The following is a 25529-nucleotide window of genomic DNA, read 5'->3' as shown; positions in this document are numbered from 1 at the left end:
ATCGTGTGGCGGCGGGAGCCCTGGGCGCGGGTCCCGCACGGCCGGGGCGGGAGCGGCTCCGGCTCCCGGGTAATTCCGAGACCCTTTTTCTTTAATGGCGGCCACAGGGACGGCGGCCGGGGCCCCCCTGCCGCGCTCCCATTGGCTGCCGCGCCGTCACGTGGGCGCGCTCCGCCATGGCGGCGGGGGGGGCGGGGGCGGGGGCGCGCAGCGGCCGCCAGGGGAGCGCGCGGCGCTGCCGAGCCCCCACCCTGCCCGTTGGGCCGGCGCCATCTAGCGGTGGCACCGCGGGAATGGCGCGGAGACCTCGGGGCCGCCGGTTCGAGTCCCGCCTCGGCCCGGCCCGCGGCTCCTCACGGGGTGGGCCGGGTTGGAGCGGCCGCAGCGGGGCACAGAATCACGGAATCACAGCATCAAAAGACCTCTGAGATCATCGAGTCCAATCTGTGACCCAACAGCACCGTGTCACCCAGACCATGGCACCAAATGACACATCCAGGCTCTGCTTAAACACCTCTAGGGACGGTGACTCCACCACCTCCCTGGGCAGCCCATTCCAATGTCTGATCACTCTCTCTGTGAAGAATTTCTTCCTAATGTCCAGCCTAAACCTCTCCTGGCACAGCTTACAACTGTGCCTTCTTGTCCTATTGCCTGGGAGCGGAGCCCAACTCCCCCCCTCGCTGCCCCTTCCTGTCAGGGAGTTGTAGAGAGTGAGGAGGTCTTCCCTGAGCCTCCTCTTCTCCAGGCTGAACAGCCCCAGCTCCCTCAGCCTCTCCTCCCAGCACTTGTGCTCCAGTCCCTTCCCCAGCCTCATTGCCCTTCTCTGGATCTGCTCCAGCCCCTCAACACTCTCCCCAGACTGAGGGGCCCAGAACTGGGCACAGCACTCGAGGTGTGGCCTCACCAGCACTGAGGCCAGGGGCAGAATCACTTCCCCGCTCCTGCTGCCACACTGTTCCTGAGCCAGGCCAGGATGCCATTGGCCTTCTTTGGCCACCTGGGCACACGCTGGCTCATGTTCAGCTTCCTGTCAATCATCTGGTCCCACCTCCCTGCTCAAGGAGGGTCATCCCAGAGCACGTGGCACAGGATTACAGCTGGAATATCTCCGGTGATGGAGACTCCACACCCTCTCTGGGCAGTGCGTTCCAGTGCTCGGTCACTGCACAGGGAAGTTCTTCCTCATGTTCAGATGGAACTTCCTGGGCATCAGTTTGTGCCCATTCCCTCGTGTCCTAGTGGTTGTCACCAACCTGGTCCATCTTCTTGGAACTCTCCTTCACATATTTATCCACAGGCTCCTGGCCCCTGATCCCACCAGGATCCACTCCTGGGTGTCATCCCCAGGCAGTGCTGGGCCAAAGTCCAGGCATAGAGTGTCCCGTGGGCACAGGGAACACCCACCCTGGCTCCCTTTCCACAACTTCCACCTCTTGGCAGAGGCTTCCCAAGATTTGTGCTGGTGCTTTGCACTGTGGAGCAAATTCCACACTCAGAATCTTGGAGCCTTTTTAAAAAGATAGGCAGGTATTGGGAATGCTGGCATTAATATTTAATGCAGGCATTACTGCTCTCACTAGTCCCACAGCCATCCTCTCTGCCAAAGCAGAACATACTCCAAAATGCAGCTTTTTTCATGCCCAGATACATATTGTGCAGTTCAAGAGGATGAAGTAGGTGGTTACTCTGTTACTATATGCACAGATTTGCAGAAGGACTGTGAGATTATTCAGAATTAAGATGCTACAGTGACAGTGAAAGCTATTTTTAAGAGATATTTGGAAAGTATATGCATCCTGTTAATCTTCTCATATTACACATTAATTTTCTATGCAATGCCTTGCATGTAGAATGGAAAATTTTAAGTTACTATATATACGCAGAATTTTTTGACTGCGGAGTTAAAATGAAAATACAAACCAGTGTAAGGCACCTGGAGTAAAAGGAAGGCCTGAATGTCTCAGTTAACGTGACATTCACACTAAAATATGATACGTTGGTGCAACAGCAGCACGATGCATCACAACTGTGCAACATGATGATGTTTCAAAGGCCCTGCAAATTATTTCAGGACTCCTGAACAAGACGAGCGACAACCTCCTGCAAATGTCTTGATGGAGTAGGAGGAAAGAAGGACACTCTATAAATAAACTTATCATAGAAGTTAAAAAAAAAAAAAAAAAAAAAAAAAAAAAAGGCTGGGTATTTTCACCAAAAGAAAGTTTGAAGATTTACTCACACTGAGCCTATTTTTGCATGTCAGTGTAGGCAAGCAAGATTCTTCTTTTCATCTAAATAGACCCAGAGTATTTTTAACGCAGGGGATTCGTTCCCTCGCTGCTCGTCGAAACACGGCAGCTGGGGACGGAGCGGGATCGGGGGAGGGCATGGGGAACCAAACCCCCTTCCAAGGGGAACAGATGGTTTTCTCCGTGGTGGCTGCACATGAGGACCATGGCAAGAGGAGGATTCACTCCAAACATGCTCCTCCAAGGCCGCCCAGGGCCACACCAAGACCTCGGAAGTTCCGGCGCCGCTGCCGTCGTTAGCGCGATTATCGTCCCGCGTGGAGAGAGGTTGGGAAGTCACTGGTCCTAAAGGAGCAATCCCAGGCTTTGAAGGAAATAAAAGAAAGCAGCATTTGGCATTAATACACAAGAGCTGGTGTGGTTTTACCTCTAGGAGGGAAAAGAATCCTGGGATTTGGAAGAGGGAATGAAATCCAGCACGATGGCTCAGTGTGGCCTTGAGGTGCTTTTGAGTTTCCCCATTGATTTCAGGATGACATCGAGTTTTCCCTGGCTGGAAATCCATTTCTTTAGCCTCAAACAGCACAGCTCAATGTCTGGGAGAGAAGATCAGTGTCTAACACTGGCTTTGGCACTGATTCACCTCCCAGTTTGGAGGAACCCATCCTGTGTGTCTCAGTTTGGGGTCTGGTTCCTTGGGCCTGACATATTCACCACAATAAATCCTTCTACAGGATCCCAGCACAGTCAAGTGTAGAACACAGTTTTCCCAGTAAACCCAAATATTACTAAAACATCAACAAAAGAGGAAAGAAAACTAACACATCAGCTAGAGAATTTTTAAGCCATACCTGTCCTGACTGGGAGCCACCACCTTTCCCAATTCCACGTACGGCCCTACAGAGTAGGAAGACACGATGGAGAACACTCATATCCATGCCTGGCAAATTTTGGACCCTGGACATCACTTGCCCTTTGAATACTGGACGTGCTCTCTGGGAAATAAAGCCTCCTGGAAAACAGGGAGGAGGCAGACGAAAACAAAGCATTGTGGAAAAAACGCTGTTGAAAATAGGCTTTGTTTTGTGGATGGGTTTTTACAGAGTTCTCATCTCTGCAACTTCCAGAAGTGCATTAAGCTGCATAATTAGCATCTGTCACATGTAGCCTTTCCCTTCCCTCTTCCTCTCCCTGGAGGGAAACTGCATGGAGAATTTTTAATATAAATTTTAGTATCTACACTGTGCAGTGCAATCATATTAGGAAAGCTACAGGCAAGTCAGTTTGTGCTCAATCTTAGGTTTATCTGTGTGTAATAGAAACTTCACTGGTTAAAAAAAACCTGCAGCTGCTCCAATTTAAAAATTAACTACTCTCCTGGAAAGACAACAGGGGCAAGGGCAAGATGGTCCCTGTTGCATCAGATTGAAACCAATGGAATTGTCAGGAACTGGGTAGTTAATGCCAGTCTCTCATCCTGGTGTTATATCCCTATTTCTTATGGAAACATCCAGCCAAAAGGAGTAAAGGATGGATGATTTTCCACTTTGGTCAAAAGTATTTATTTTGAAAGGAATAATTATATTTTTAAACCCATTAAAAAAAAAAAAAGTAGGAATTCCTATTGCTCTTTCATTCACATTAAAAGATACTGTTGAATATAACAGTCAATGGACTACAGCACCTTCTGGTGAATCTCTGTAAAAAACTTAAAAGAAGATGCTGCCTTTTAGAAATAAAGAATAAATGGAAAGAAATGCAGCTTAACAACAGCAACATGAAAAACAACGATATTATTCAGCCTTTGATTTCCATTCAGACTCTCTCCTACTTTTTCGAAGTATTTATGTTCCACTTAATTGTTCAGAGAAAATTGAGATTATAGGACTGAACACATTGCCAACAACCTGAGGTATGAAGGGAAGACCAAGGGCTTCGACTTCAGCTCCAGAGGTGGGAATTGTTGTAATTGGTCCATGTGAAGCAGATCTATCAAGCAGTGGAGAGTTCAAACCCGTGCCAGTCAGTCCCTGGTTGGCACCAACAGTTCTATCAGGAGGATACAGAGGTCTCAGCAGGACTTATTATTGGCAACAGTTCAACACTTTTCCTCTCCAAGTGGTTTCAAGGGGATTTGGGTGGGAGGGAAGATAATTTTTAACAAATTAAACTACCTAAGAATGGCGAGGTGCCCAGAGCCACCAAGGCTGTGTTAGTCACTGCTATCAGACAATTACAAAAAAGAAGATTAAAACTATCATTGCTGTAAAAATTGCCTACCTGGCTTTAACGACACGATCAGATCACTGCAAAATTACCCAGACATGTGCTGTAAACTGTACTAGAAGCATGTGTAAAATATGTCTGGGGTAAATGGGAGAGCAGAGCATTCACACAGGGGGTGTTTCTCAGAAAACATCCACCTCAGGTTACCAGAATCCAAGTATTCCTATAAGATTTCAAGAAATTAGAAGACCACTTCATTTTTAAATGAAAAAATGACAACAAAAACATTCCTGTTTGTTTCCCATTAGGATTTATCTCCCAGCATTTGGTAGGTGTCCATAACTGGGGTGTAAACCAAACTGTGGAAGCTTTCTGCCCTGGGCCACGTTGATGTCCAGCTGCTTTGTTTAGACCCTGCCAGAAAGCCTTTTTCAAATGGGGAATATGTCATTTTTCAGCAGAGGTCTCCAAGAGAAGATTTGAGTTTAATGCACAGCAATAAAAAGAGGAATATGAGGATTCTTGCTCTCTTTAGTGTCAGCTTTGGTTAAGACGTATGAATGCACATGAATAGTCTTGTCAGAATCTCTGGGGCTACTGACATTCAAGATCTAACATATTATTCCTTCTGACCAGAACATTAACTGCTATGCAGGGAGGAGAAGGGACAGAGGAAAAAAAGGGAAGAAGACAGGACCACTCCCTAATCACACAGAAATTGTTATGTGTTTCCCTGGCTGGAAATCTCTGAACAGAACTTCTCTGCTGTGAAAATACAATGCTTATGCTCTCCAATCTGAGAGGAGGGGTTGTACAGCCTCTTTAAAATCTGCAGCAGGAAAAACAAAGAGAAATCATCATTTAATGCCTGATCTTGCTCATTTAATTCATGGAAAGGGTCCCAGTTAACTCATAAATAAAGACTGTACAGGCAAGTGTTACATCCCTGTAAAGGACACGTGTTTACCTACCAGAAGAAAGGTTCTTGCATTTTGAGCTGCTGACCCTATTTTTCACTGCTGAAAGTTTCTTTGAATCACTAGTTTCAGCCACAAATAAGCTAATTAAGCAATTTAGTTAAAATAACATAATGTCAATTCAAATGTCAGTGTGTATCAAGTCTGGATACCACTACAATGGAAAGGTTTGTTCACCAGAAGCAAAAATCTTACAATGTGCTTCTGGCTGAGTTAACAGAAACTACATTTCAGATTGTTGTTGTTGTTGTTGTTCATGATTTGTTGCCAAATAAATTGAAATTATTCAAAAGCACTGAAATCAGTTTAATCACTGTTTATGCTCTGAAATTTGAGCTGAGTGAGCACCTTTCACTTACAGAGCAACAAAAGGGAATATCCTGAATATCCTGCCCTCCATGACCAAAACCGCCTCTAGTCCCCATTCAGGAGCCCCAGCCCATCAGACAAAGGAGTGGATTTGTTTGGAGCAAGAAATGATAGCAGACCTTTACATATTTGAAGTGCAACAGATGGTCTTCCAAGGAGAACAGAATGACTGGCAGACAGTGCACTTCGTTAGAGTGGCTTGGAATGTCTTCAGCAATTACCCCGGGAGTGTTCTGGGGGGAAGCCCTGTCATCCCTGGGCTTCTTCTCGTGGAAAAGAGCTGGGATTTCCTGCTTCAGATGCTGAAAAATTGTATCTTCTAAAACCTGGCAGTGACCTGGAAAAGGAAGAACCTTTTTGGCCCTTCCAAGGCTCTTCAAGATGAGGCTCCAGACATTTTGCCACCTGAGAAGAGAGATGTAAGTAGAAAATAAATCAGTGTTAATAGGAAACAGTTTTGGGGCTTGTAACTGTAAAACTATTAATCCATAGCCAAGTATTCCATGAAGTGGAATTTATGTAAAAAAGGAAGGTCTGACACAAGGTCCTTTTAGAAACTGGGAGGTCTACAGATACAACAGGCAGAGTGTCTTGGGGAGAAAACCCCAAAAGACAAAATTAGTGAATAACAACCTCCTTCCTTTGGGAAAGTGGTGGCTTCTGGAGACTTTTCCTCCACATGAAACACTGTGGCTGCAGTTCTTCAGGGCAGGCTAAAGGGAGCTTCTCTGAGGTTGTCCAGTCTTTCCATTGCCATAGTTTCACAAGCCAGCAATTAAGAATTATAATAGAGCAAAAGAGTAATAAAATGCTGAATTTTAATACTGTATATTCAGGTTAGAAAAATTTAACTTCTACCCCTCCCTCCTGCCCCCCGAGCCCCAGAATTAGTTATAAAACCTTCCCCACCAAACCACCCCGAGTAAAATTTTATGGGGCAACATAAACACAACAACAACAACAAAAAAATGTGTCCTTTAACAATGTAACTTAAATGTTGATGGAATCATAACTGCATGGCTCCCCCTCCAATTAGCAGCAGAATTCTTTATGTTTGCTTACGAAGCGTGAACCGTTCGCTTGTCACTACAAAGACCTTCTGTAGAGGACTTAAAAAAAAACAAACCAGCCCCAGCAATTAAAATGACAACAACAGAGGTGGACTGGGCACAATGTGACACAAAAATATCCAGCTGTTTCTTTCCAGAGAAAGGATACACCAAAGTCTGTGAAATGCTGTGACCAAATTTTGACAGTCTAGAGGATGCTGGGGGATGTTCTGGCGAAAATATGGATTTCCAAGAGAGGAACAGATTAACACAGAACTAAATCTAACCTCAGTTTTCCCACACCATCAGGATTGTCACTCATCTCTTTTTATCCACGCAAATTTCCCTTTTTTTTCTTGCTAGAACCGTAGATATTCTGGTTTGTGGGAAATTCTCTCAAAATAAGATAAATGTTGGGGTTTGTCCTCGAAAATAAACAAGGTAAAAAATTATCTGAGAGGGTTAAGACTAATAAATCAGACTTTAAACTTACTTACTTTGGTTGGGTTAAAAACATTCTAGGAGTTTATGAAGACCATAAGTCTCATTACAACCAATCTATTATTTATTAAATGAGAACCTCTGATACAATCACATCTGTCTGCTGCTGGTTCCTGCCTGTTCTGCTTCCCAACAGTAATAAGATGGGAAGTTATTTGTAATTAGTGTAGGGAATTGTTTTAATTATTTTAAACATATATTTAAATAATAAATCTGAAAAGTAAATGTTTCAGGTTAGCTTTTCCTAGTTGAGATTATAGTGATTATATATATATATATATATAAAAATATATATATATCCTGATGAAGCAATTTTGATTTCTAATACAGGAAGAAAAACAGTGAGAAAATAACTGACACATACAGAACCAGCCACTCAAGGGGTAGGAGAAACCCAAACACTGTCTAGAGAATCCACCTCCAGACACATCCTTGGAAAAAAAAACCTGATGAGAGAATGATCGGGAAGATTTTCGCTGGTGTTCCTTTCCTGGAAGTTTCTGTCTCTCAGAACAGCACAGGCACGGCAAGTGCTGTGGCTCAGAATTCATCCCTGCAGTGTATTTTGCACATCAAATTGATTATCCATGACTTCTTAGGCAAACACAGGAATGCAGGGAACATGTCAGCTGTTATATATGGAATACTTGGGCCTTTCACTCCTTACTTTACATTTAGAAAGAGGAGCAGATAATGAGCTCGAGCATCACCTTGGGAATAAATTTCACTTGCAGGTTCAGAAGGATCTCTGGCTCTTCATGTGTTTAGTGAACCAGAACTCCCAGGTAGCTCAGAACATTTGTTTTCTGAGCTGTGTTTGTCTCCAGAGCAATTGCCCTGAGTGGGCAAAGGCTTTAATGTCTTCATCCCCTCAGCCAGGAAGTTCTTCACGAGCTGAGAACTCACAGACTCAAAGCAATCCCTGCAAAATACAGAGGACAAGAAAGAAAAAAAAATAAGAAAATAAAAAGCTGTCCTTTTCCTCCCCTGAATTCCCAGAATTCATCTTCAGATTCATGCCTGTGGCTAAATAAAACTCAGACTGTAATATCACCCTTCTCTGTGTTTCATCTGAAATAATTGCTTGACAACAAACATCTCTTCCTCTGTGAGTATTCTGCGGTGAATTTATTCACATCAGGAAAAACACATCAGAGAGGTGTCTAGTTTGAAAGTTTGCAAATCAGACACCAATGGCAAACAAAATAGTGTGACAGCACAGGCAAGACACAACCTGGAACCATTCTGGGGACACACAGACACCTCTGTCATCCACAGCCACAAGAAATATTAGACTGCCAAAAGTTTTGAAATCAAGAAGTTTTGACAAACCAGTAATTAACCCTAAGTCATAATAATAATAATAATAATAATAATAATAATAATAATAATGGGTAACAATATGTCATCAATCTCATTATCTTTTGCAGATATTTTCTGTTTAACACAAGGGAAATGTTCCACTCTACAGTGTCCCAAGTGGTACCAGACACCCTTTTTACTGAGACAATGAGCACAACCCTAACCCTGACCTTCCACTGCAGGGAAAAAGGTTATCCCAAAGGCAAGACAACCCAGCAGCCACAGAGCAGGACATTCCACCAACAGATGGATCCTGACAACACCAACTTCTGGAATACAGCACCTGGAAGTACAAAGGGAATAACCCCCCCCTTCTGTCAGGTAGAGCCTGAGTCAACAGGGATCACACGCTCACCCTCTTGCTCAACAGATGTACTTGAACTAGAGATAAGGGATTCAAAAATCCAGGGGAGGAATGTGCAAACCCTGCGGCCTCCTGTGCCTCTTTCCAGGCAGGGAAGGGCTCTCCAGGCAGGATCAGAACACCTCATTCCGTAGGAAGTGGGGGAAAAAAAATGAGGAAAAATAATCTTGCCCATAAACAATCCATTGGAGCAGTTGGGAGGACAACCTTGATAAAGCACGAGCCCAGATACAGCCAATACATACAGAAATTAGAGGATAATAAGTACACTTACCACTGAATAAAACTGGAAGGAAATCTCTCTCCTGAGGAAGGATTTAAGACTATTTTCCTTTTTTCAAATCTATGTCGCCACTGAAGCCCCATAAATGAACATTCCCTCGCAGATAAAGTGGTTGTCTTCACCTTTTGGCAGATTTACAAAACAGATCCTGCAGGAAGGTTTTGCTCTGTGAGCAACCTGCTCGAAGAGTGAGGAGAAAACAGGAGCTAAAATCACTTGCACAATCGTGTTTCACAACTCTTCCTACAGTGGCATTGGTGCTTCCCCTTCCCAAGTACAAAAATGAATAAATTTTCCTCCCTTTTTTTTTTCCTAAGAGGGGAAAAACCCAATCCTGCTTATCCTTGGACACACAGAGTTTGGAGGAGCTCAAAACAATGGAGCCCTGTGTGCCCCACTCATCACACAGACACTGCAACAAGAGTGGCAAAGAATGCACAAAGTGTGTAATTACTGTTTCAGGAGATAATTCCATTATTAATACATCCCCAAAGATTGCAGGCACACAACTGTGCTTTAATTAGATGGTAACTGGAGGGAGTTTGAATTCATGAGGTAATAAATATATTTTGGACTAACAAACTCCAAGGCTGAAGTGTTTATTAATCTAGAATATAAAGATTACATAGTTGATAGGAGACAACCTCAGGTTGTGCTGAGATGCCTGTTGTTGATAGATTTTAAAATTACTATTGTCTGCCTTTTGGGAGCTAGATCAGAAAGCCAAGATTGCTGGATATGGTGCTGGAAAACACGACAAACTGTCCAACAACTCTGTGTTCTCACAGGCAAAGACCATTTAAGTCTGAGCAGATGTTGTGTTTTTAAAGTTTCACCTTTTAATCAATTTGTCACCTCACCAAGTGCTGCAAACAAACTGCCTTCTGACAGCTCTCAGTGCCTCATTCTGAGGGTAGAAAGGACGGATTCCTTTCCAAGACTAACAGATCCCTCCTCTGCTCCCCCCAAATCCTCAATGCCACCTCTGTTTTCCTGCTTGTGGATTCACCTGCAGGACCACACCACGACCACGTGAACAAGCACATCAATTTTTGTGTTCCATTGAATTTTCCTCCCCTTCCCATGGCTGTGTAAACTGTTTGCCTCCTACAGCACATTAAGGATTTGGAAACTAACTGTTCACTGTTGGGAGGATTTATATCCCAACCAGCTGTGCCAAGAAGTCAGAGGAATCAAATGGTCTAATCTATTAACTTGTCCTTGGGTACTTCCAACTAGAGCTTTATAAATTGCTGGAGAGTTCAGTCCATTTAAACTCCATTTCTCTGTCGGTTTGGAAGTGTCAATGCCCCACACAGGCAAGACAGAAGACCAAATTTAGCCCAGGAAAATGTGGCCATGATTGAAGTCAAAGGCCAGGTTGTTTAAGCTAAAGGTAAATTTAGGCCTGAGGGAACTACAGAGGTAAAAAAAAGAAGGAAGAAACATGAGGAGGAGTAACTTGTGGCACCTTGGAGAGGAAACAAGGTTGACAAATGCAAAGGGAATTCTGTCCATACCTGAGGGAGTGATGGAGCTGTGGCACTGCTGGACAAAACCAGGAGAATCCTGGATGTGCCAAAAGAGCCACGGCACCCTGGGCAGGAGCCAGGAGAGGAGGAAAGGGATGGGGCACATCCCATTTAATGGGAAGGAAAAACCCTTCCCTGGCTTCTCTGAGCCAGTCCATGGGGAGCGATCACAGTCCCAAAGTTTCATTTCTGAGGCCTGTAAAGATTTAAAGATATTTAGGAAAATGTTTATTAACCAGCTTAGGTGATCCAAAGATAACTGGCCACGTGTTCAGACACTTCCAGAGGGTCAGAGCAAAGGCCTCCCACCAGCTCTGGAGAAAACTCCACAGATAATTGAGGGAAGATGACAAAGAGCCCTTTCCAAAGCTCCTGCTTTTCCATTCCCAGGTTTATAGACTCTCCCCAAGTGAAACAAGCCACAGAGCCAACTTTCCAATATTAAATCTCTAGGCAGCATGTTATTCACACAGCTTATGGAGATGTCTTTACCCTCTGGAAAAACAAAGTTTAAGAAAAATGGCTCTATCTTTGGGGAGCAGTTTAAGTCTCAGGATAACTACGTTAGGAAATCTCACTCTATTACTTCGTATCTTGCATTTTATTACTAGATTGGTAATAGGAAATTACCAAATAAAATTGGTATTTTACTTGGTAATTTTTTTCCATGGGCCTCGTCTAATATGAAAGATGGTGATCATCAAATTTATTCAAGTTTTCCTGTCAACAACATCATTAACCAAATCCCTCAATTTCAAAGTAAATAAAAGCATCTGGGCTTCTGCACAGCAAGACTGACTTGCATATTTAAGCCTCATATATAGATGAATCTGCACTGGACCAAATTTGCATATTAATGAAGGACTAATTGCTCTTTGCAGTCAATTTTATGCAGATGAATTTACTCCTCTCAGTACAATTTTCATAATGTTCAGAAAGAACCAAAAAATGTGAAACTTTTTAAAAGTACACAAATGTTAGACAATCAAGGAAGAAATATCATAATGACTTCAAACAGCTTTACATTAAGTTGTATATAATTCATCTTTTATACTCTTGCTTTATTTTAACAGCCTCCCACAAAGAACAGAACAATCCATGGAATAACTTCAGCCTATTCCCCCTCCTCGGTCTCAAATTTTAACAGCTTGTAACAAGCCATTATATTCTCTGGTTTCCAGCTGGAAGGATGGAGCCTGAATTTTTAGGAGAAGTTAAATTTGCTAAACAGGAATTTGTTTTCTCCTGGTCCCCTCCTCATGCCACAGGTCAGTCAGGACACTTATTTTTAAGGAATTTCTACCCAGTTTTGTACTATTAAGAAAAAAACCTCAAGGCCCAAATCCCTGTTTGGTCTCTCCGGGTCCAAAATACCAAGAAAAGGAAAGTTCAGGGGAAAGAAAAACATCAACAAACTGAGGGAAAATGGTAACATTAAGGGAGGGAAGGGGAAAAGATAAATACTGGAGTGGAAGAGGAAAACAAGTGGAAATGGAAAGAGAGAAAAGTGATGATTCAATGTGTCTACTCAGGTCTGGGTAGAAAGAGGAAAACTGAAGGATTTGGGAGAAAGTTCAAGGCAAAGCAAACAAATAAGAGGCAAAAATGCAGCCACAAATGTAACCACAAAAAAGAAAAAGATAATGAAACCAGAAATGAAGTGAGAATCGAAGAACACGCGAGGCATAAAGAAAGAGAGAAGACACAAAAACCCACAGTTTTTCCTAATTCTGCCAGAACAGAAGGGCAGAGTCAGTGGAAATGCATCAGGAATGTGAATTTGCATGTATAGCCTTCCTCCTGCCAAAGAAAAGAGCCTTATTTTAACTGTGAAGGCTGATAACCATAATATTGATATGTATCATAAAATCACTTACAGAAGATCATTTGAATCAGCAAAGGAACAGCACCAAAGTTACATCTTCACATGACTTGGAGGCCTTTTGTGGAAGGTGCACATTCACCACTTCTGCCACATCTCAGCATTTTCTGCCCTTCTCTCCAGCTTTTGCTGGTTTAACACATGGTTTTGAGGCACAGAGTACTCACACAGATATGGGATGGGTTTAGAGTGGTATCAAGAAGTCTTTTGGGGTTTTCCTCTATTTCTTCTCTAATAATTCCCACCATCCCACTTGCTCTCTGGACCACGGAGCACTGAGCTCCCACATCTCCTGTGATCCCACGACTTTGTTCCTGAGAAGCAATAAATGAAGAGATAGACAAATAAATCAATATTTCATGTTCAAAATTAAATAATCTTCATCATAAACATCTTTGTCTGAGCTATCAGGTCTTTCCCAAAAAAGAGTTAGGAGCTCCTGAGCCTCTGAAGGAAGGTGGGCACAGAAAAGGTCACTTTGCCAGCTCTCCTTTTGGTCTTTCCAAACAAAAGCCACAATATATGGAGCATTTTTAGGGATACATGAGCAATAAGGGCAATGGTTGTATCAGGCAAGATCCAGCCACTGCAGAGAGAAAAAAGGGAAAAGAAAAGAAAGGCTTTAGGGCAGAAGAGTTGGCAGAAAATCTCAAACCAAGGGGAAGGACAGGGAAAAAAGACCAAGAAGCTTTCATTAGAGTTCAACAAAAGAACAGATCACAGAACAAAGACAAATAGTTATAAAATAATAACAGCAATAATTGGAAAAGAATGACAAATACTCCAGCAGGAAAATATTGGAATGCTGCTGCTGAAGAATTCTCACCGAGGAAACAGGGCTCAGTTCAGAGGGTCAGCCTGGAGCACTTGGCTTTTAAAGTTATTGGAAAACAAATTACAGCTCTTGGTGCACTTTGAGTTCTGGATTATTAACTCAAAATGTTTTGCTCATTGGCAGGAATGAAGGGAAATGTATCTCCTTTATAATTTCTGCACCCAGCATTTGAAAACCTGCCCTGGGCACCCTCCTTTCCTTCCCCCAAAACTGTCTGGTTGAAGTGATTAATGCTGTGTGAATGTAAACACAGATAATTATTCAAACAAGAACAAGATGTTCCTCCCAAAATGATTGGCTCTTCAGGGGCTGAGGTGCCTAATTCTAATCACCAAGAAAGGTTAGCCTGACCAGATTTAATTAGCTACTTAATACAATAATAAAGGTGCATAAATAATGGGTGAGAAAGGGGCAGCACTGAGTCCAAACAGGTACCTCCAGAAGCACCAAGTCCAGGTTGTTATCCCAGGATTGCACTGATGGGAGAATTCCCAAGTTTTTATAGCCACTGGACACAGTTTAGCACTTGGTTATGTGGAACATCACCTGTTTAATGTATAGTTTTAATTATTATTAAACTAGCAAAAAAAAAGCCCAAGAAACCACATTTCTAAAATTCCATGAAAAAATGAACCCAGTGGTATTTCCGTGCTTCAAATTTATAGATGAAGTCAGATGGTTTGTGCAGATTATTTGAGGACTACAGCCTCAAAATGAAGTAAGTTACTATTTCCTCCTATATAAATATATATATGGAAATATCAGACTGATATTTTCAAGACTATTTTCAGGGACAAAAACTACTCTTACTCTGGAATATTCCTTAGTAATGACACAAAAGCTTTCTCTTACAATAATAAAGTAATTTGCAAGTATTCAAGGGTTACATATTGGGAATGCTGCAAAATACATCCCATTTCAAAGGATGCTGGGAAATTTGATTAGCCTTGTACCTCTGGATCACGTGGTCAGCACCTGCTGGTTGAGCCAGGTGGGATCTCAGCGTTCCCAAATTCTGAGGATTCATTTGGAGGCGTCAAACCTTCCATTTTCAGTCAGTAAAAGTTTAAACAGCCCTTAAAATAAACAACCCGGTGCAAAGCCAACGGATCCGGTATTGATTTATTCCATTCATAAAAAGTAACAACATCATGGTAAATTCAATCTAGTCAATGAGAAGTTTATGAGCTTAAATACATCAAAAGGGCAATGAAAGCTAATATATAGTGATTAAATAACAATCTGTGAGGGGAAGACACCCAACTTTCAATTCCATGGTGCTGGAATGACAAAAAATGGGGGTATGAATTGTTTCAGAGGGCGCTGCAGCCATTTGCCCTTTTTAAGAGCTTGGAAGTCCACAAGGCAAGATTAATTTATAATTTAACTGAAGTGTATCTCAAATAAGGGTTTTTGATTAAAATCTACATTTCTGTGCCTCCTGGCAGTGCCAATATTGCTGGAACAGGACATCAGCTGCAACACCAGCGATTCTGGAGCAAACCCCAAACTGTAAATCAGTTTTGTCCTACTTTAATATTGGTTTAACAATGAAAGAAGAACTTTGCTGTTTAATATTTAAATAGTATAATTATTCCTTTAGAGCTAAGCCCAGGAGGACCCCTGTGGGTACACAGTGTGAAACAACAACGTGGAGAACGTGGGTTTGCTGCCTGAGGAGGCTTTGGGTTGCAGGGGCCAGTTGGAAGGGGCAGTTCCTGTGCTGAGGAGATGCCACGGGAACCCTTTGGCAGGGAAATGCTCTCCCACAGAACTGAACTCCAAAGCTGCCAGAGCAGGGAAGTGTGAACAACACCCAGGACAGAAATTATCCCCAGCTTGGTTTGGAAACCCAGACATAGGGCCTGCTTTCTTCAGAGTTGCTTTTGAAATCAGAATCCCTTTTCATTTCCCCCTCCTTCCTACCTGTTGTCACTCACTTCAGGATGAGTGAACACAGCAAAACGTGGATTTTTGGGAGGAACACCTCAGTCACGAGCTAAGGATTGTCTCTGAACAGTCAGTGGAGTAGGAATGCCCAGATCCAATAATTTTTCAGGTTTGGGGGAAGGTTAGAGAGGAAGTTCTGCACCTGCACTACAACCAGGAGCACTGGGTGATTCCAACTGCAACTGCCACTGCCTGTTTTTCCAATCATAAGAGCTCTTTGGAGCTCTCCAGTTCCAAAATTGGACATGTTTGTCCAGGCAGATCCAGAGGATCCAAGGATTACAAGGATTGCATGGAGACAGAGCACACATATATGTGTAACAAAGCACAGGGCTATTAATTACCTCCCACAGATGGATCAGTCCACTCTGGAGATCTCTGCAGGCCTGTGAAATCGGGATGACGTGTCTGGAATTCTCCCTCTCTTCCCCACTGCTGAAGGAACTCAGGCAAATGCACGTTGGCAGCTCCTCTAAGGATTCCAGCTTCCCCATTTTCCAGAATAACTTCCAGCTGCATTAAACACAAACACACAAAAAAGAGGTAGAACAAACACTAAAGACTGACTCAAATACAAAATCCACAAAACCTGGGTAATTCTGCAATGGAATCATAAGCAAACCACCATAATTTTGTTGGATTGTCCACGGGACACATCAATCTTTTAGGAGCAAAGTGGTGTGGCTGCACTTCCTGAGGAAACTGGGGAATGGCAAATACATCAAGACACCTCTAGACCTGCTGGTTCCTACCAAATGCAGAAAAATCCAGTCTCCTGGGGGATTATAAGCCCCTGTTCAGACCAGCCCTGCCAAATGCAAAGTGTTCTGTGTTAAAGGGTCCTCTTATTCCATAGCTCCTGCTGCCCCAGCCCTGAAGTGCATGGCTGCCTCACTCCTTGTGTATTCATTTATTTGTTGCTGGGCATAAGAAAACCTTAAATCAGAACCCTCTGAAATACCAAACAAATCCATTTCCAATCTAAATTTTAATTCCCTATTTTACTCCAGCAGTGCATTTTATCAGCAGGAATTACTTGGAGGAATATGCAATACAGAAGCTCTGTAGAACAACCGAAGGCATGAGAATGAATATAAAAATATTTACTTGGAAACTTCCATTTATTTTCCTCCAAATTGTAAAAAAAAAAAAAAAAAAAAAAAAAAGTATTTGGTTGGTAGAAATAATGTGCAGACACAGAAACAGAAATATGAGGTGACAGAAGGGAATGGACCAGATCCTTGTGAATCAACTCCCTTTTACCAGGCACATAAAACTAAAGTGGCCTCAGCTTGATGTGACTGATATATCTCCAAAATGAATGTTAGACACGAAATAGCAAAAAGGCTGCTGAGCCAAATTTATCTTAGGGAGATTTTTTTTTTTGCTATTATTCCCTTTCTACATTTTCAAAATATCCCTTAATGCTCTTTCCTTTCAGAAGGAAATGTAAGTCTCTCAAAATAATATTTCCAAGCTCAGCTGCAATCTCCTCCATGGTAATTCACTCTGGCTGCTTGTTACTCTTTGTGAGGAATAGATCTGCTGCAGAGGGAAAACAACTCTGTTCTCCTGATATACTTCATATTCAAATCATTCCAAAGTGCAGAAAGGAGAAATGACTTAGATAAGGGCATGGGAAATGTGGAATTCATCCATGGCTTCTGTGATGAGCTCACCAGTCACTGAGAGAGCTGTGAGCATTAAAATAAGGAGAAATTATACTGACCTAAATTCCAGAGTTATTATCACTACTTCCTTTAAAATGAATAAATAATTAGAATTATTTACCTTGCACTTCAGCAGTGTCCACTGACAAATATTTTGGTTTAATCTCTACCTCTGATTTCCATTAAAATACCTTCAGATTGCTACTTGGAGAGATGAGACTTTCAAAAAGAACCTCCATCTGAGTTTTCTCTAGTTAAGAATTCCAGCTTCTTTCCTCTTTGTAACTGATTCAAAGACAGATGTAACACAGGCATCTCTTAATACCTCCTCCCTGAGATAATAACATTGTTTCTGTGCAGCTTTTCATAAAGTTTCCAGGGGAAAACAACAGTGTCCAGTGCAGAGGGTCTGTGTTCCTGGTTCTTGCTCCCACGGATTCATGGGATGGTTTGGGCAGGGACACCTTCCACTAGCCCAGGCTGCTCCAAGCCCCATCCAACCATCCTTGGACACTCCCAGGGGTGGGGCAGCCCCGAGCCCCCGAGGTTCTGGAGCCCCTGCAGGTGAGGGATGAGCTGCAGGTCCCACCCTGGCTGTGCCATCACCCCCCGTGCACAGCGAGGCTGCAGCAAACTGGAACCACGGGGTAACTCTCCTGATTAAGATGAGCCATCAATAATCATCTGTTCTAAGTGCAGCATCCTATAAATCCTCCTAATTAGTAAACTAGATGTCTTCTTTTTAGCAAACAATCCCCAGCCTCCCTCCTTATTTATTTCCCTGGATTCAATTATGTTTGCACCTGCTGGCCCAATCACCTAAATGACACATTCTGGATGGAAGGGAGAAGCTGGGCCATAAACAATAATTTCATTAGAGTTCAATTTAAAATACTTGCCTGCACCTATTTTCTCTGCTTTGTGGAGAATGTTGATGCTGTTTCCTCCTCTGTGGCTCTGCTCTCCTGTCAGGAGACACAGCAGCACCAGTAAGAGTTCCTTGCTCTTCCTGATTTATCCTTCCCTGCCGACTCCATAGGAAGCAAAGCTGGGATTTTCCTGCAGGGGAAGGACCATTAGAATAAAGAGGGAAGAAATTATTTCCAAGCTGGACTGAAAAACTGATAAAGGTCCAGAAATTTTAGTTGGTTGCTAAAAAGAGTCTTGGTAAAATAAAGGCGAGGAAATATTTCTTTGGAACTTAAAAAACAGAGTTAACAAAACTCAGTGTAGTGACAGGAGATGGTGAAACCAATAGTCCAGATTCTTGAGCTTTCTTCCCACTGTTCCAGGAGACATCAATCCACAGTTTACTTTATAACTGTGGAAAAAAATCCATTATATTTTCACATAACTAATTAAGATACATACAAGCAGAAGTTCTTCTCCAGCAACTCACTTATTCCACAACCCTGCATCTTTCGCTTCACCAATCCTCTCCCAGATTTATTTCCCATTGACTTTACAGTTGGAAAACGAATGTTAAGCCAATATTGGGCAAAATTATTAATTTACCATATTTACATTGCAATAAACAGCAATTTGGGTGACAGACAGGAGTTAATGCACCTGTGAACAGCCAAGTGAGCACATGGGGAGACAATGACACCACCTATGGAAAGGTTCAAATCAGAGATCAGAGAGAAATGCATTTCCCAATTATATTTTAGCACTGTGGCACTTCTGCATGATAGAGAACAATTACTGTGTCATGAGCTAAACAATGACACACAGAGTATTTCTGTTGGCCAGGATTTCCTTGCTCAATGCCTTTTCTCTGCCCTCATGTCTTCCTCTGGCAGATGGGCACCTGAGGGACCCCGGGCAGGACTCTCAGATGTTTTGCTGTAGTGTTTCAAATTTTCTTAGGTGTTAAAAGGAAAAAAAAATAACATTCTGTTGCATAGAGAAATACAGGACAAACTCTGCTCAGCTGCTGGGATGCATTCCAGAGATTTAAAGTGAGCTGGAAGGAATCACAGTGCTCAGGATACACCCAAGCACGTGGCCCTTGCCCACAGCTCCTGCTCACACGTCTCCATTTGATGTTCTCCAGGAATCTTCTGTCCAAACTACAACTGTAAAGATTTCTAAACACAAACACACACACACTCCCCAAGCAGTGTGGTGTGATGAACTTCTACCAAAAGCAGAAATTACAGTGGGAGACCAAATTTTCCAAATCCAAATGCCTGAAGTTACACATCCAGATCCTTATTTCCACACATCACAAAACCTGTTTTTCACCAGACGTGCTCAAGTCTCCCGGTTACTCGAACTTTCCTTCACTCAAAAAAAGCTTTTTAATTGGTATTTATCTTTGGATTTCTTGCCTAACTTCAGACTATCAAGTCCTACAATTTTCACATATTACAGCTGCCACATCCATATAAATGTGCCTGTCAAATGGAGCTTGAACAACCTCCAGCAAACCTTTGGTTTGTATTTTTGATGTGTGAGCCCTGGGTGACACAGAGGGACAGACATTTCCTACTGGAAACAGGGAAGACAACACCAGACTTTGAACCATGCAATTAACAATTAACATGCTTAATTGTTATAATGTCTTCTGAAAGTATGAGGAAGGTATAACGAGTCCAAGATGAATTCCAAGTGTTTCACTTCATTAGTAGTTCTTGCTTAAGCAATAAGTACTTTTGTAAGTATTCTTCCATTAATTCTTTCCATTAATGAAGAGAAGTAGTGCATGAGCTGGAACTCTTAAATTAAGATAATCATTATCATAAACAGCTGTTTTATTTGACAGTTTGAGGGATATGGGTGTGCTGTGATTTAGTTCAGCAGCTTCAGTTCAGCTGAAGGCTCAGACCATAAGATTAATTGAATTAAACAGCCTTACCCTCGTCTCTAATCGTATCAATCATAAAATCACCATTTAAGGACAGAATCTTTAGGGGTTTTTTGTGACATAGGTGCAAACAGCTGCTACTCCCCTGGGTTTAAGTGCACCCCTGCAAGAGCAGTGGACATGACAGCAAAGATAACACGTGTTGCTGAACAAGCAGCCCTTTTATCTCCTCTGAGCAGACACCAAGGAGCTGGAAGTGTCTCTTACCAGATCCTGCAGACAAAGCCTCGAGCAGGTTGGAAGTCAAACCCTTCACACTGTCATGTACCAACTTCTAATACACCTAAACCCCTGAAAAATAAGCACAGAGCCAACTATGATCCAGGTATGAAACACAGGGGGAGAGGGGAATTCTTCCATGGAAATGAAGTGCCATGTTTGGAAACTAAAAGGACCTAAAATTCATCTATGGATTTCCTCCTAAACCGTCCCAGTGTGGCTGCTGCATTTACTCTGACTTCACTGAAAAAAATGGCTAAATTTGTGCTTGCTTCCCAAAAGAAAATTAATTTTCGAATTAGGAGGAGGAGCACTCTAATTTCCTTCCAGAAACCTCTGCCTTCTGAATTAGTATCTGCATCCTAATTTTTCCAGCCTCATTTTTATACCCTCTTCACCAAGCTGTTGCAGTCTGTACCTGATTCTGGAGTAATTAGGGGGCACAGGATATCCACAATGTCAGTACCAGGATATCAAAAATCAGCAACTTTTGCATCACTCAGGTACTGATTTTTCAGTGTTGCTGTTGCAGACAACACTGAGAGCCTCAGGAATGTCTGGAAAAACAGGCTTGGTGCTGCTGAGGTCAAAGGAAAAATCTATCCCTGATTTTAACCCTGATAAAATTATTGACACCCATTTCTGTGTGATACACATCCTACAAATTCTGTAGGGAACGACCATAATTCCATAAATTATAAACATATCAGGATCTCCTCTCCAACTCATTAAGTTTTATTAATGACCTATATGTGGGCATAACTGACACAAACAATTATTTTTAAAGCTGGTAATATATTTAGTCATTTAACCCTTAAACAACAAAAAAAAAATCCTTTCCATACTTGTAAAGTGTTATAGGCCTAATCTGGATAATCTTATTACATGTCAAACATGGTCTCACCCATGGATAACACTTCCTAATACACTAACACATCTTTGTTAATACAAAATCTCTTTTTGTTAGAAAAGAAGTAAAAAAGCCCCCCAGAGAATTTTAAATATTGTCACCAAACTAAAACCAGCAAGTAAATATTAACTCTGTGAAGTGCAAGACAAGTTTTATTGACCACTGAGGTAAATATTGCCTGAAATTAAGCAAATATTTATTTGCTGACGGGAATGGGATGGATCCCCTTCAACACGACAAACAAAATTTTGCCTCCTACATTTCTGGGTTTGTATCTATCCTGAAAGGTCTGGAAGGAAACACCTGGAAGTCTGTCTACAATGGCAGTGCTTTTTAAAAATCAAAATTGTCTTTTCTTAGCAATTAAACTGGCTGTGCATCCAGAGGGCTGGAATATTTTGGCCTCGTACAAGACAGAGGTTTAACAAATTGATTTCAGACAGAACATGTTCACTCACTTCACTAAGATCTGACCAGGTAACAACACCCAAGACTCCTGTTTAACTCATCTCTGAAAAGGTCAACAGTAAGTCAGTGAAATTCCATTTTATGGGTTATGTTAGAATGCTAATTTGGAGTTTAACCTAAAATATGTTACTAAATATCACACACGGTGGGATTCTCGGGGCTGTTCTGTGCAGGGCCAGGAGCTGGACTTTGGTGATCCTGGTGGGTTCCTTCCAACTCAGGATATTCTACAACTCTCTGATTTACCAAGGCAAATAAAGAATAATTAAGGTTATAACTCTTAGCAGGTACTACAGATGGAATATAAATTAACAAGCTTATCTACTCCTTCCTGGTAAATCCACTCATGTTTACACACAGGAGAATTCCTTGTTCAGTTGAAGGATTCACACATTCTGATTAAAAGGGCAGACTGGGAAAAGCCTAATTTTGAGGAACTTCAAAGATTCTATTGAAAATTCTGGCACCTTTAAGGGCACCCATTAGAGGATCCCAACGTCACGATCATTCCATCTTCTGACCTAAATACCTCCGCGATGGTGTTTAAGAGCAATTAACACACACCTCCGAAAATTCTGTAACAGCTGAATATTTTTCGAGTCGCTGCATTTAACAGCTCCTGCAACGCCACCGCAAGAAAAGACCAGATCAGAAAACGGCTTCTCCACTTCGATCTAATGACCACGGGAACGGCTCTTTGCTGCAGATAAAGACAGGAGCTGAGCACCCTCCTGTGCAGGGAGCAAAAACTGCAGCTGCCCTTTGTGGCTCCGCTGGCTCGTTCTCATTCAGGGCTTTATCTGTGTAAAAATAAACAAGACTCCGGGATCTAATTCACCAGTTTTGTAACGATTCTATGACACCATTGCGGTGGAATGACTCTCAGTTTAGAATGACTTAACAGGAACGAGCACACTGAGAGCTTGTAAGATTTCTGGAAACCTCAGGGAACAGGGTGATGTCATTGCAATGTAAAAATATCTGGCTCAAATTCCTCGCGAGTCTCCTTGACAAAGCTCCCAGGATCAGAGTTCAGCGGTGAAATTCAGCTCCTCTGCCATCAACCCCGGGGGGAGTTTTCAGAATAAATAATAAGATTTATAAGGTCTCTCTCCTGCAGTCCCTCAGATTTGGGAGCACAGGAGCTGTTTTCTCATGCTCGAAATACAAACTGAAGGAAGGGTTGGGTAGTTGCAGGAGTTAGTTTGAAAAAAGACTGAGCATTCAAAGCTCAGGAAATATTCAAATTTTAAAGGTTATTTGAGCCTCTTGGCAAGACTTTCAAATCCATCAAACAATTTAAACTCTCGTAGTTTTGCAAAAGTCTTCCATACTCAAGCAACATTTTGGGTAAAATGAAGACAACCAATAAAGCCTTTGAATATTCAGGACATTCTGCTATTCTACAGACTCTTACAAAAAAACCCAATTTTTTTGTCATATCATTAACTAAAATTGCTCTCCGTGTATCTGAGATCAGCTCCTTTAAATCTCACCACAGATGTATCCTGTACATCTCATTTTAAAGCACCGGTTCCTTCCACACCTCCTGCTGAAAAAAAAAGGTGATACAAAAGATGCAGATTGTAATCCCTCAACCTGCCCTGCAGGAAGATTTCTGCAAGAGCTCCTCCAGGAATGGGTATTAGGATACAAAATATTTTCTTCTAATATGGAACAAGCTCTCAGCAACTTTTAGTAGAGAGGAATTACTGCAGAGGGAAGGACTGAGCTGCCAGGGCAGAATTCCACAAGGATGAGTGTTTGTTCCAATGTCCTCATGCACTGAACAACCCCAGGGAAAGCAGGTACAAACTGAGAAAACCTGCTGATTGCACCGATTAAGGAGGTACCACCTATATCTGGGAGGGTGAGAAAATCTGGGATACTTATGTCTGAGTGTATCTACGCCTGAAAACGTGCCTGGACACTGATCCAGCCAGCTCTGTGAAATTCATTGGTGGGAGTGGAATCCAAATACAGATTGGTAAATTTATTAGCAGGTATCCCACGAGCTAACGTGTGCGATACCCACGGGAAAAGACTTCCAATTTTATGTGAATAATCTCTGAAATCTTTCTTGTGTCAGGAGTTACTAAATCCAGAGGTCATTAATAGCACCAGGAAACCACACCTGTTAAATAACAACATCTCTGAAGAGTTACATACCTTCTAATGAGCTGTGAACTGGAGATAAATCAGCAAGTGACCTGCATGAGCAAACATTATTGATTAATAAGCTGCCACGAATTAATTTCATATTTCCAGTCCACGTAACAATGAAAAGCAGTTTGAGGACAACACTGATTTAGAGCTACATTTGTACTTTAATGCATTTTATAATTACAAAAAAGAAACAGCTGAAGAAATCTTTTATATTTATACCCTTCCAAGCGGTGTACAGAAGGCATGCATAATTTCCAACCGTAAAATACTATTTAAAAATAAAAAAGATTTATAATTGCTTTTCCTGATTTGAGAATCAAATTGAGATTTTTTCACGTTGTCCTTCACAATCCAAACACGCTGTGAGTGACTGACTGAGCAAAGAGTGGGAGAACGAACAATATGGCACAGCAGAAGCCAAACACAACAGGTCTGTGTTATCCTTGGAAGGATGGGGACATGGCCATGTAATTCTTCGAGTGCTTCCAGACAAGCATCTGAAATCTGCATTGCTGCTGCTACTGAGCATTGTGATAATTAGGCAGAAGACTTACACAAATTAGAAGGTCTTCTGAGTTCAGGGGGCCCACATTTGTTTAATTGTTTGTTTAATATTAAGTGTATCTGTAATAACCAGCCCAGGTTTCTTCCAGCCCATCAGCCACAGCCTGAGTGGAACGCAGAGGATACAAGGCCTGAAACATCCAGATGAGAAATTCTAGGCACAGCTTCCAAAAACATCACAAAAGTAGACCAAATTGCTGCAGATGCCTCCTTGAAACCTACCTCCAGGAGAAACAGAGGTGCATCCAGTGTTTTCAGCTACTTCCTTGAAAATAAAAGAGAAGGTTCGTTTTCAGATGGTGCCACTGAACATCAGGCCACTTAACTCTTATAAAACACTTAGTTTCTCACCTCGTGAGTTCTATGTTTTAAGTGCCTGTCCTTTCCCCCTCCCGGGGTTACTGACCCCACAGCATTTCTGTATTTAAACTTTTGAATTAAAGCAGCATTTCTGTTCTAACATGACACAGCACCGATATCCAAAGCTGCTCAGATATTAGCCCCGCTTCCCGTGTGAGCTGCATACCTAAACACTCCTAAGAAAAACACCCGAGCCAAGGAAAACAGATGCCATTTCTGGACGCAAAACTAATTTATTCAAGAGCATATTTCGAACGAAAAATAACCCCCTGTATCCATTTCATTTCGAGCCTCTCCCGAGAGCTCCCGCAGCATTAACTAGGGCAGCGCTCCCCTCAGGTTTCCTGGGAGGCAAAGCCAATTTCCAGACAGCAGGACTTCCCTAATCGCCGCCGACAAGCCACCGCAGCACACGTATATTTATATAGATACACACATCCCTTAATTTCCTTCCTTATTACAGCCTTCGCAGGTTAATTTTAATTCAGGCTTTCGATAAAATTCGGCAGGAACCTCCCGCCCCACACATTTTGGCGGGGCTGCGCCTGAGGGGAGTCCCCCCCCCCCACGCCCCTCATGGGCCATGGCGGGGCGAAGGCCCCGACGTTGCCAGAGCAACGCCCAGCTCGGAGCCTTCTTCTTCCTCCTCCTCCTCCTCCTCTTCTTCTTCCTTCTCTTCCTCTTCTTCCTCCTCCTCCTCCCCTCACGGCTCCTCCTCTTC

At 42.4% G+C, this 25529-nt stretch overlaps 1 protein-coding gene across 13 annotated transcripts; it reads right to left on the bottom strand.

Moving 5' to 3' along the window:
- Nucleotides 1-1537: 1537 nt before the first annotated feature.
- LOC113999634 lies at nucleotides 1538-25502 on the bottom strand. 13 transcript variants are annotated; one of them, XR_005563478.1, is made up of 8 exons: nucleotides 15927-16094; nucleotides 12965-13111; nucleotides 9375-9560; nucleotides 7161-8296; nucleotides 6458-6567; nucleotides 4160-6229; nucleotides 3104-3264; nucleotides 1538-2616 (listed from the first exon to the last, which is right to left on the bottom strand). XR_005563478.1 is itself a non-coding variant. In XM_039381082.1 (7 exons), the coding sequence occupies exons 1-7, from the start codon at nucleotides 24691-24693 to the stop codon at nucleotides 9502-9504; spliced, it is 711 nt and encodes a 236-aa protein (XP_039237016.1). In that variant the 5' UTR covers nucleotides 24694-25502; the 3' UTR covers nucleotides 9433-9501. The 13 variants fall into 13 exon arrangements, 5 of the variants coding, with proteins under 5 accessions (XP_039237016.1, XP_027599027.1, XP_039237014.1 ...); XR_005563482.1 differs by having other exon boundaries at nucleotides 3104-3149; XR_005563481.1 differs by having other exon boundaries at nucleotides 3104-4301; nucleotides 5944-6229.
- Nucleotides 25503-25529: the final 27 nt, after the last annotated feature.

This window comes from Pipra filicauda, unplaced genomic scaffold, assembly GCF_003945595.2.
Source record: "Pipra filicauda isolate LSUMZ 115617 unplaced genomic scaffold, ASM394559v2 scaffold211_size2331000_pilon, whole genome shotgun sequence".
Taxonomy (NCBI): domain Eukaryota; kingdom Metazoa; phylum Chordata; class Aves; order Passeriformes; family Pipridae; genus Pipra; species Pipra filicauda.
The sequence above is the reverse complement of the archived record's forward strand: the minus strand, read 5'-3'. Positions and strand labels throughout refer to the sequence as shown.